Raw genomic sequence first — 12,254 nt, 5'->3', positions numbered from 1 at the left:
TCCTTCGCCTGCGGCGCTGGCACCCTGGGTTCTAGTCCCGGTTGGGGTGTTGGATTCTGTCCTGGTTGCTTCTCTTCCAGTCCAGCTCTCTGCTGTGGCCCAGGATGGCAGTGGAGGATGGCCCAAGTGTTTGGGCCCTGCACCCGCATGGGAGACCAGGAGAAAGCACCTGGCTCCTGGCTTTGGATCAGTGCAGGGCGCCGGCTGTAGTGGCCATTTGCGGGGGTGAACCAATGGAAAAAGGAAGACCTTTCTCTCTCTCTCTCTCTCTCTCTCTCTCACTCTCTCACTCTCTCACTCTCTCACTCTCTCACTCTCTCACTCTCTCACTGTCTAACTCTGCCTATCAAAAAAAAGGTAGAATGTAGTAGGTTTTGAAATCAGGGATTGGTGTTACATAGGAATAGGGATTATTCACTTATAGTAATAGGACAGTAAGGAAGGAAGATTGTATAAGTAAAAATGTAGCAAGATTGGCCTTTTGAATGAAATAGGAAACAGGGTGATCAGTGGAACGTGAGTTGAGAAGAGATAGATGTTAGAAGGGAAGATTGAAATAACCATTAGGAGAGTGAGAAAGTGAATGAACATTATTTAACTCTTTTTAGTGGAGTTCCTATGTGTATTTTAGGTGTGGGAAGTTAATGGACATTGTTGGATATGTAGCATCTCAGGATACCAAGTGCCAGGACTTACCTCCTGGTCATTTTGACAATCTAAAAACTCCACATTTTCAAGCTCTCAAGAGGTGAAGTACTGCCACTTGAAAAATGTTGATTATTGTCACTTTTGTGGTTAACAATGATGAAAAAGACCAGTTAGCACAATTTTGTGTTTAGGACTATTGATAAGGTATAGCCAAGAGGGTTGTATTTAACCAGAATTGGGGTTTTGCCAGGAGAGGACAAGGAATTATCAGTGTGAATGGTAATGTTTTAATAAGATTATTTATTTGAAAGGCACGTTACAGAGGAAAGGGAGGAAGGGAGAGAGGTTGTCCATCTGCTGGTTCACTCCTCAAATAGCTGCAATGACCAGGGCTAGGTTAGGTGAAACCAGGATCCTGTAAGTCCATCCAGGTCTCTCATATGGATGACAGGGGTCCAAGCACTTGGGCCATCTTCCACAGCTTTCCCAGGTACATTAGCAAGGAGCTGGATCGGAAGTGGAGCAGCAGGGATTTGAACTATTGCTTATGTTGGAGATGAGCCTTGCAGGTGATAGCTTTACCTGCTGTGCCACAATGCCAGCCCCTTAAATGCTTTTTAAATTACTTCTTTTTATTCTCTTTTGGTTGTTTTCCCTCTGCTAGACTTAAGCCACAGGGCAGGGATTTTGCCTTTTAAAAACATTTTTATTTTTAATATTCAAAGTGCTCAGGACAGTGCCTACAGTGTGACAGGTTCTCCATGTATACTTGTAGAAATGCATTAAATTGTTGGTTCTTTCACCTGGTAAGTCATCTGGCTGAATGTTGTTCTGTCACATTAAGATGTGTCAGGGATTGGGAAGGACTAGTGACTTTATTTCAATCAGAAGATGAATTGTTAACTTCTTTTTTGATTGGCTCCTTAATAAGATCTTTTCCATTTTGCACACTAATAGTAGATATTCAGAAAGCATTCCAGTTCAACTTAGCTGGCTTCATACAGTGTATTTTAGGTTTGAATTACAGCCAGTACATCATCTTTTTCATTGAAAAAGAACCTTTTGGCCTCTGTCCAGTATTGAAAAACTTCCAACAAGATTGTAGGATATAGCTTTTCCATCATTATAGGTGGTTTTGGTTAGAAGTGAATAGCTGGATTTTTTTATTTGGTCAGAATTTTAAGTTGTTTATTGATATTTAACTTTTAAGTTTTTTTATTTAGTCTTCATATGCCTTATTTCTTTATTTGGGAGGCAGAAAGATATATGTATATATAGACAGGCATAGCTCTGATCTGCTGGTTCACTCCCCAAACACTGCAACGCTGGGATTGGGCCAGGCCTGGAGTTGAAGTCATGAGTCAGGAACTCAGCCCAGATCTCTAATGTGGGTTACAGGAACTGGATTACCTCAGCTATCACTGCTGCTTCACAGGGTCCTCATTAGCAGGAAGTACTCTGATAGGAGACACGGATGCCTTTTTATTTATATATTTCTAAAAAAACAATGGTCAGGAGCCAGGAGCTTCTGCTGGGTTTCCCAAGTGGGTGGCAGGGGCCCAAGTACTTGGGCCATCTTCTGCTGCTTTCCCAGGTGCACTGGTTGGGGGCTGGGCATGAACCATCTGACCATATGGACAAACCTGTGTGGGATGCTGGTGTTGTATGCAGCAGCAGCTTTTCCTGCTATACCACAACGCTGACTCCAATAGACACAGATGTCTTCACTGACTTTTTTTTTTTAAAGATTCATTTATTTATTTGAAAGAGTTGCACAGAGAGAAGGAGAGTCAGAGAGAAAGAGAGGTCTTCCATCTTCTGGTTCATTCCCCAGTTGGCCGCAACAGCCGGAGCTGTGCTGATCTGAAGCCAGGAGCTTCTTCCGGGTCTCACATGCGGGTGCAGGGGCCCAAGCACTTGGACCATCTTTCACTGCTTTCCCACAGCAGAGAGCCGGATCGGAAATGGAGCAGCCAGGACTTGAACTGGTGTCCATATAGGACGTCGGCACTACAGGCGGTGGCCTTACCCACTATTCCACAGTGCCAGCCCCCCTTGACTGACATCTTAACTACTAGACTTAAATACCTACCTCTCATCTGCCTTTCTTATTTTTGTAAGGTTCTGATTACATTCTCCCCCCATCCCCTTTAAAGGTTTCTTTCTTTCTTTATTTGAAAATTAGAGCTATAGAAGAGAGGGAGAGACAGAGATCTTCTATCTGCTGATTTGCTCCTCAAATGGCTTCTGGGACTGAGCCAGTCTGAACTCAGGAGACTGGAACTCCATCCAGGTCTCCCATGTGGGTTGGAGGGGCCCAAGCATTTGGGCCATCTTCTGCTGCTTTCCTAGGAGCATTAACAGGGAGCAGGACAGGAAGTGGAGCAGCCGTAACTCAAAACTGGTGTGGGTACTTCTCATGTGTCGCTGCCTACCACCTCTCCCCCACCCCCATCATGTAGGAACTTTCTGGAAGAAAACACTGAAATTCAGTATTTTTTTTTTTTTACATTAGTATTGCACAGAAACAACGCCACTGTGCAGAGAAAATTTATTTGCAGAGATGAGGGAGTGTTAAATTTATGTCTATTTGCTTTTACTTTCCTTAGAGTGTTCTGAGTTGATTCATCTTTGCAGCCTGTTACTAACATAGCACCAAGGTACTGAATAGGCAGTTAATATTTTTTATTTGAAAGGCAGAGTTTTAGGGAAGGAGGGAGAAAGGGAGGGAGGGAGGGAGAAAGGGAGGGAGGGAGGGAGAGAGAGAGACAGAGATATCTTCCATCTGCTGGTTCACCCCCCAAATGGCTGCAATGGTCAGAGTTAGGCTGATCGGAAGCCTGGAACTTCTTCTGTGTCTCCCATGTGGGTGCAGGGGCCCAAAGACTTGGACCATCTTTCGCTGCTTTTCCAGGTGCATTAGCAGGGAGCTGGTTTGGAAGTGGAGCAGCTGGGACTTGAACTGGCACCTGTATGGGATGTTGGCATTAAAGGTGGCAGCTTTACCCACTATACTACAGCGTTGGCCCCATTTTTGTGTTATCTCTTTATAGTTTAGTTTGCTTGTGTGTTACATGGAGACTATAATGAGATTATTGTGAGGATTAAATGAGTTAGTATATTAAAAACTCTTAGAGCAGTGCTAGTGCAAAGTCTGACTTCCATAAATGTTATTTGTTAATTAGCAGGGAAATAGTTTCTGGTTTATAGATAAAGGATAAGGAAACTGAAGGAAATGAAATGACTTTGAGTTACATATAGCTTTCTATTAAATGACAAAGTTATTCTTTTAAAAAAAATTTCAGGGCCAGAATTTTACCCACTAAGTTGACCATTGTTTAAAAGAGACTCTTTAAAACTGTGTTGTTGGGCCAGCGCTGCGGCTCACTAGGCTAATCCTCTGCCTATGGCGCCGGCACACCGGGTTCCAGTCCTGGTCGGGGCGCCGGATTCTGTGCTGGTAGCTCCTCTTCCAGTCCAGCTCTCTGCTGTGGCCTGGGAGTGCAGTGGAGGATGGCCTAAGTCCTTGGGCCCGACACCCACATGGGAGACCAGGAAGAAGCACCTGGCTTCTGGCTTCGGAATGCTGCAGCGCGCTGGCCATAGCAGCCATTAGGAGGATGAACCAACGGAAAAGGAAGACTTTTCTCTCTGTGTGTGTGTGCCTCTCTCTCTCCTACTCTCTCACTCTCACTAACTTTTCCTGTCCAAAAACAAAACAAACAACAACAAACAAACAAACAAAAAAACACCGAAAAGCTGTTGCTTTTTTTTTCCTGATTTGCTTAGAGCATACCAAATATAACTTGACTTTTTTTTTTTTTTTTTGGATCAGATTGGTACAGTGGGGAAGAAGCTTTAAACTATGATTTAGGAATTAAACCATGCCTTGTCCCTGGTTAATGGTGTGATCTTAATATCTGATTCTGTTTCATTTGTAAACTGAGGGTGGGGCTGGATCAGATGATCACAAAGTTCATTTTTATAGCACTGACCAATTTGATTTTGAATACTGTGCTTGCTTTTATGGCATGAATTATTGCACTACGCTGTCAGACTCTGAAGTTTGCAGAGGTACATGATATATGTGTAGGGTACTGTGTACTAAATGACTGCACAGTATGGTACTTTTAGAAAGATGATGTATGATTTCCACACTACATCAGAAGTTTGTTTGCTTGCAATATACTCTCTTCCTCTTTCTCTCTTTTTTAAAAGTTTATTTTAGTTGAAAGAATTACAGAGAGAGGTAGACACACACACACAGGTCTTCCATCCACTGGTTCAGTTTGCATATGGCTGCAATGGCTGGAGCTGAGCCAGTCGGAAGCCAGGAGCCAGGAGCTTCTTCTCGGTCTCCCACATGGATGCAGGGACCCAAGGACTAAGGCCATTCTCCGCTGCTTCTCCAGGCACATTACCAGGGAGCTGGATCAGAAGTGGAGCAGCTGGAACTTGAACTGGTGCCCATATGGGATGCCGGCACTGTAGGCCTGGGCCTTAAAGCACTGCACAATGCTGACCCTGTGATCTACCTTACTTTATTTTATTTTATTTTATTTTATTTTATTTTATTTTATTTTATTTTTTATTTGAAAGAGTTACAGAGAGATGTAGAGACAGAGAGAGAGAAAGAGGTCTTCCATCCACTGGTTCATTCCCCAAATGGCCACAATGGCAGGTCAGAGCTTTAACCTGCACCAGAGTGCCAGCCCCTCTACCTTCTTAATATGATCGCTTTATTGCTTCACGTTTCACAGAGTAAAGCTTATGGACTTTCAGTTGTATATGTGGTAGTCTTTTTTGGCGGCTGGATTCATAGTTAAGTACTAAATGACTGAATGAAGCAGGATCGGGAATGGGAGGTAGCTGAAGATTTTATTAAGTTGTGTAGTAGTTATTGTATAGAAGTTATAATTTTAGTGACAACAATATTTCTGAGATATCTCTTACCATGGGATCATGTTTCAATTTGTGTTTCTTGATTGTCCAAAAGGACACTGAATTGTCGTTTTGGCTAGTTGTACTTATGCATCTTTGCTTCGGTGTGAAATTGTGTAATAGAGTAAGTTGTTGTCACTAGCACCTGCTCAGTTGCATGCTCTTCCTTCTTCCTTCTCAGGCTTCCTTATCTTACTGTGGTGGAGCTTGTGAAGCAGCTGGGGAAGTTGGTTGTGGGACATCCATAGTTGTGCATGTAAGTCACTGATGAATGTCATTTTACTGCAGTCGTGGTTCTTTGTTTCTGTTTGAAGTACTGAGAGTTAAATGTCACATCAGTATGTTCCTGGCCCCCAAAATTCAAAAAGGACTTTATTTTTTTTTTAAAGATTTATTTATTTACTTGAAAGTCAGTGTTACACAGAGAGAGAAGGAGAGGCAGAGAGAGAGAGAGAGAGGTCTTCCATCCTCTGGTTCACTCCCCAGTTGGTTGAAACGGCTGGAGCTGTGCCAATTTGAAGCCAGGAGCTTCTTCTGGGTTTCCCACGCCGGTGCAGGGCCCAAGCACTTGGGGCATCTTCCACTGCTTTCCCAGGCCATAGCAGAGAGCTGGATTGGAAGTGGAGCAGCCAGGACTCGAACTGGCATCCATATGGGATGCCGGCACTGTAGGTGGTGGCTTTACCCACTATGCCACGGCGCTGACCCCCAAAAAAGACTCTAAGAAAGCAGCTGGGGGCAGGTATTGTGGAGTGTTGGGTTAAGCTACAACATTGTCCACATCCCATAACCAAGAGCCTGGTTTAAGTCCTGGATCCTATGCTTCAGATCTCCAGCTCCCTGCTAATGTGCCTGGGAGGCAGCACATGACAGCCCAAGTACTTAAGTTCCTGCCATTCAGTGTGGGAGACCTGGACAGAGTCCTGGCTCCTGGTTTTGGCCTGGCCTACCCCTGACTATTGTGGGTATTTGGGGAGTGAACAAGTAGATAAGCGATCTCTCTGTTACTTTGCTTTTCAAATAGGTACCCCCCACCTTTAAAAAAAAATTAAAGTCAGAGAGAGAGGAGGAGAAAGAGGAGAGGAGAGAGAGAGCATGAGCGCACTCACGAGAGGGTGAGTTGTCCCATCTGCTGGTTCACTCCCCAAATGGCCGCAATGGCCGGGGCTGGACCACTCTGAAGTCAGGAGCTTCTCCTGGGTCTCTCATGTGGGTCTAGGGGTTCGGGCACTTGGGCCATCTTCCACTGCTTTCCTGGGTGCATCAGCAGGGAGCTGGATCAGAATTGGAACAGCTGGGTCTCAAACTGGTGCCCATATGGGATGCTGGTGCTGCAGGCTGTGGCTTTACCCACTATACCACAGTGCCAGCCCCCTTTTTCTCTTTTAAAGAGAAGACTAGTAGTCCAAGAAAGTAGCAAAAGAAAGAACAGCTGATATTAAGAAACTATTACTGACGCTAGTCTTACAGGGATTTCTTTGTTTATAAAGAAAATTTAAACCTAAAGAGATTTCAATGAAGAGAAAGCGATTTTCTTTGTGAATATATATGATATGTGATATAAATGTGATATGTGAGATAACTATATAAAGTATGTCTTCTAGTCTGATATTAGTTTCTGTCCTCATTCCTCCACTTTTATTTAGCATTTGGGTTTATAATATATAATCATCAGAAAAGTTTACTTTTACCCTATCTGGAATCAAATCTCATAAAGATGAAATAAGTGGGTAACGGAATGATGACTAGGCCTCTTGGTAGAAATATAATGTGGGATTCCAGTTGGGGAAATCTAAGAAGTAATGAAGTAAAGATCTATATATTCAGGAATCTGACACAGAAGTGCATATAAGTTGAAGGAGTGTATCTTGGGAGTTAGGAGAGCGGAGACAAACATTCAGAATTTTAGGCCTAAAAGTAATTAAAGAACAAACATGCCAACATAAATTGTCTATCTTAATGGCAAAGCATTATGGCACAGTCAATGTTACCTTTGGTAGTATTGCTGTATTTTTAAATGGTTTGTCGAATTTTCATAGAGGTCTAAGTGATACCAATTTCTAATTGAAAATATGTGGTTAATTATAACATCATTGCTACTACCAGAAGTGGCATTACTGTTTTAGTTGGCTCTTCTTAATAACTAAATCTGTGTCTGCAATTACAGTTATCTCATAGAGGGCAAGTCAGCCAGCAGTCACATTGTGGCTACCAGGAAGGTTACTTTTCTGTCCCATCAGTCAGCTTATTGGGCTCAGGCTTTCAAAATATAGGTTAGCTTTTTGTTGGGAATGAGGTGATTTTCCTCTGTAAAGTTTCTTTTAAACCCGTAACATGGTCATGGGCTTCACACTCCGATTGGAAGCAAATTGTAAATAAACATTTTTGAAAAGTTGTTTTTCCACTTCTTTTATAGGTGTATTCCAGACTTCAGACCTCTTTGCTATATTGACACTGAGCTATCAAGGGACTCAGGCTTATGAGGAGGTACTGTCACACAAAACAGTGTCTAGTGAAGACGACAAGAAAGAGGGGAAAGGATCGGAAGAAAAAGCAAAGATACCATAGAAAACCATGGTAGGTTGTTTATATTTCCTTAATTTAGCTATACATATTCCACTAATTTAAAACTGCAAGTGTTAACATTGAGATTGAGTGAACAGCACTGGTGTTAATTTTTGGCTCTAGTGCATCGGATAAGATAGCACTTTACTATTTAAGCAAAGCAAATGCGTTCAGATTTATTATGAGCCCTTTAAACCACAAGATGGAGCCCCATGAGTCTGCAGTCCATAAATTATTAAAAACAAAGGAAGGAATGCTCATAAGTAATATCTTCAAATACAGTTGGCACTAGGCAAGTGACCTTGAACTCAAAATTAAGCTTTTTTCTCTAGTTTCCTACCTGAAGTTGTTTCCTGTGGAAGTTAAAGACCCTGAACCAATTTTTAATTACTTATATGAATGATGTGGGAGTTTATAAAATGTGTGTTTAGCCCACAAAAGTCACCTATTTTACATGCTTTAAAATAATAGGGTCAAATATTGGTGTATAAGAAGCACTGTGAGTTTTGTGAAGAGTTCAAACTTAAATTTGTGATATTAGATGTAGGCATAACCTCTGAGGTCTAGTGTTTCTTAATTTGAGAGACAGAACTCTTATCTGCTGATTCATTCCCCAAATGCCTGCATTAGCTGAGGCTGGAAGCCAGGAACTTAATCCTGGTGTCCCGTGTAGGTGACAGGGATTTTTTTTTTTTAAAGATTTATTTATTTTACTTGAAAGTCACAGTTACACACAGAGAGAAGGAAAAACAGAGACGAGACAGAGACAGAGGGAGGGAGAGAGAGGTGTCTTCCATCCCGCTGGTTCACTCCCCAAATGGCCACAATGGCGGGAGCTGAGCTGATCTGGAGCCAGGAGCCAGGAGCTTCTTCCGGGTCTCCCACGTGGGTGCAGGGGCACAAAGACTTGGGCCATCTTCTGCTGCTTTTCCAGGCCATAGCAGAGAGCTGGATGGGAAGTGGACCAGCCGAAACTCAAACCGGCATCCATATGGGATGTCAGCCTTGCAGGCAGCGGCTTTACCCACTACACCACAGTGCTGGCCCCAGATGACAGGGATTTAACTACGTGAGCCATCACCTGGTGCTTCCCACAGTCTGAATTGGGAACTGAAACCAAGGATTGAGTCCTGACATTCTGAGGTGGAATGCCGGCATCCTAATTTCTGTCATAATTACTAGGCCAAATGTGCACTACCTCCCCACACCCTAACATGTTTTTTTTTTTTTTAACTTTAAAAAATTTTATATTTTATTTGAAAGAGACAAACAGACTCAGAAAGAACTTACATCAGCTGGGTCACTGCCCAAATTTCCACACCAGTCAGAGCTGTACCAAGCTGAAGCCAGAAGCCCAGAATTCTACATAAGTGGCAGGGTCCCAAGTTCTTGAGCCATCTGTCAAACCATGGGGTGTGCATTTGCAGGAAGCTGAATCAGAAGCAGAGTAGTCGGGACTTGAACCAGATAATCCAAAATAGGACGAGGGCGTCCCAAACAGTGATAACTGCTGCACCAAACGACTTCCCCACCGCCAGATTTTCATTTGCTGAAAGCACTGAATTTTCCCCTAGTATTTTGGTTCTGTAGAATGATGTGTGAATTTTTTCTCCAAATGAGAAAATATTTTAAAAAGACATAATTAGGTGAAAGAGCACAAAATAATAATTATCAGGATGTTCGGGATATGTTATTTAACTGGCCTGATGGTAGTTATTTAAATGTTACTTGCTTTTTAGAATATTTGTGCCTAGGATTGTAGTATAGTCATCTTATTCTTAACAAAAATTCTAATATTTGAGATCTTGATGGTGGGAAAAATGTTGTTATTTTAATTTTATAGTAAAATGTGAAAAAACCACAGTGAACTGAGTTTCCTTAAATGTGAATTATTTGCCTTTTCAGCTCTTCTGTTACTGCCTTGGTATTCTTATATTTTAAAAGAAATGTTTAGGGGCCGTTGTGTGGCATAATGGACTGCATCACCTGTATCCCATACGGGTACCTGTTTGAGTCCTGGCTGCTCCACTTCCAGTCCTGTTCCATGCTAGTGGTCCTGGGAAGGCAGCGGAGGATGGCCCAAGTCCTTGGGCCCTTGCCATCTACTTGTGAGACCAGGATGGAATTCCTGGCTTCTGGCTTCAGCTTAGTCCAGCCCTGGCTGTGGGCAGTTATTTTGGGAGCAAACCAGTTGATTGAAGGTCTCTCTCTTTCTGTCCCCTCAGCCTTCCACCCTCATGTTCTCTGTGTAACTCTGCCTTTCAAACATACATATATATGTATATGTATATGTATATGTATATGTATATGTATATATATATATATATTAAATAAGAAATGGTGGGAGCTGGCGCTGAGGCGCAGCGGGTTAAAGCCCCAGCCTTCAGTGCCGGCATCCCATATGGGTGCTGGTTTGAGTCCCGGCTGCTCCACTTCAGATCCAGCTCTCTGCTATGGCTTGGGAAAGCAGTAGAAGATGGCCTGAGTTCTTGGGTCCCTGCACCCATGTGGAAGACCTGGAGGAAGCTCCTGGCTCCTGGTTTCGGATCAACTTAGCTCTGGCCATTGTAGTCGGAATGAAGACCTCTCTCTTTCTCTCTGGCTCTGCCTCTCTCTGTAACTCTGTCTTTCAAATATATAAATTTTTTTTTTTAACTCATTTGACAGGTAGAGTTAGTGAGAGAAAGAGACAGAGAGAAAGGTCTTCCTTCTGTTGGTTCACCCCCCAAATGGCTGCTACGGCCGGCGCTGCGCTGATCCAAAGCCAGGAGCCAGGTGCTTCTTCCTGGTCTCCCATGCAGGTGCACGGGCCCAAGGACCTGGGCCATCCTCCACTGCCCTCCCAGGCCATAGCAAAGAGCTGGACTGGAAGAGGAGCAGCTGGGACTAGAACCCGGTGCCCATATGGGATGCTGGCGCCACAGGTGGAGGATTAGCAAAGTGAGCCACAGTGTTGTCCCCCAAATATATAAAATATTTTAAAAGAAATATAAGAAATGAGGGGGCCAGCGTGTGGCATAGTGTGTAAAGCTGCTGTCTGCGATGATAGCACCCATGCTGGTTTGAGTCCTGGCTGCTCTGCTTCCAACTCTGGTTCCTGCTAATGGCCTGGGGAAAGTAACAGAAGATGGCTCAAGTACCTGGGCACCTGCCACCCACGTGGGAGTTCCGGAAGAAGTTCCTGTTTCCTGGCCTCTGCCTTATCCAGTTCCAGTTGTTGCGACCATATGGGCAGTGAACCAGCAGATAAATCTTTTTTTTTTTTCTTTTTAAAGATTTATTTATTTGAGAGCCAGAGTTACAGACACTGCTCTTTCCCAGGCCATAAACAGAGAGCTGGATCAGAAGAGGAGCAGCCAGAACGGACACAAACTGGTGCCCATATGGGATGCTGGTGCTGCAGATGGAGGCTTAACTATGCCACAGTGCTGGCCCCCAAGCAGATAAATACATATACATATATTATTTTTTAAAAGATTTATTTATTTGAAAGAGTTACACACAGAGAGAGAGAGAGAGAGAGATATTCCATCTCTGGTTCACTCCTCAAATGGCCTCAATGGCCGAGCTGTGCCAATCCGAAGCCAGGAGCCAAGAGCTTCCTCCAGGTCTCCCATGCGGGTGGAGTGGCCCAAGGACTTGGGCCATCATCCACTGCTTTCCCAGGCCACAGCAGAGAGCTGAGTCGGAAGTAGAGCAGCTGGGACTCGAACCAGCACCCATATAGGATGTCGGCACTGCAGGCAGCAGCTTTACCTGCTATGCTATAGTGTTGCCCCCGAAAACATTTATATATATTTGTCATAGTTGATAAAAATTTCTTTCCAGGCTCTTGGCTTTGACCTGGGCCAGCCCTGGTTGTTATGGGCATTTGGGAGTAAACAAGCAGCTGGAATATGTTTGTCTTTCTGTTGCTTTGCCTTTCAAGTGAACTAAAGTAAATATTAAGAAAATAGGATAACTTTTCAGTTACAGTTTGCTTAGAAGGGTCAGTAACACCTTAATGTTAATTTACTAGTTTCTAAATGAATATGATTTTTAAAATGTTGATATTCTGCAAGACAAAAACAAAAGAGGCAAAGACTGTTAAAAAATTGTTA

The 12,254-nt window shown here is 43.3% G+C and overlaps 1 protein-coding gene across 13 annotated transcripts in view; it reads left to right on the top strand.

The window, feature by feature from the left end:
* STRBP (spermatid perinuclear RNA binding protein) overlaps positions 1-12,254 on the top strand; it is a 151,173-nt gene that overhangs the window by 73,387 nt on the left and 65,532 nt on the right. For 9 of the 13 annotated variants that reach the window (XR_007923223.3, XR_016211868.1, XM_070056617.2 and 6 more), the window contains exons 2-3: positions 5,771-5,845; positions 8,006-8,166. Coding sequence is in view for 9 of the 13 variants with exons in the window: in XM_070056617.2 (XP_069912718.1) it covers positions 8,164-8,166 (3 nt within the window). In the remaining 4 variants the exon portion in view is untranslated. Of the gene's footprint in view, positions 1-5,770; positions 5,846-6,613; positions 6,705-8,005; positions 8,167-12,254 lie in introns of all 13 variants that reach the window. The other 4 variants (XM_051855432.3, XM_070056631.2, XM_089302348.1 and 1 more) reach the window with 2 other exon arrangements.

This window comes from Oryctolagus cuniculus, chromosome 1 (genome assembly GCF_051225735.1).
Source record: "Oryctolagus cuniculus isolate XC-2025 breed Fujian yellow rabbit chromosome 1, ASM5122573v1, whole genome shotgun sequence".
Classification (NCBI taxonomy): Eukaryota; Metazoa; Chordata; class Mammalia; order Lagomorpha; family Leporidae; genus Oryctolagus; species Oryctolagus cuniculus.
This window is presented reverse-complemented; position numbering and strand designations above follow the sequence as displayed.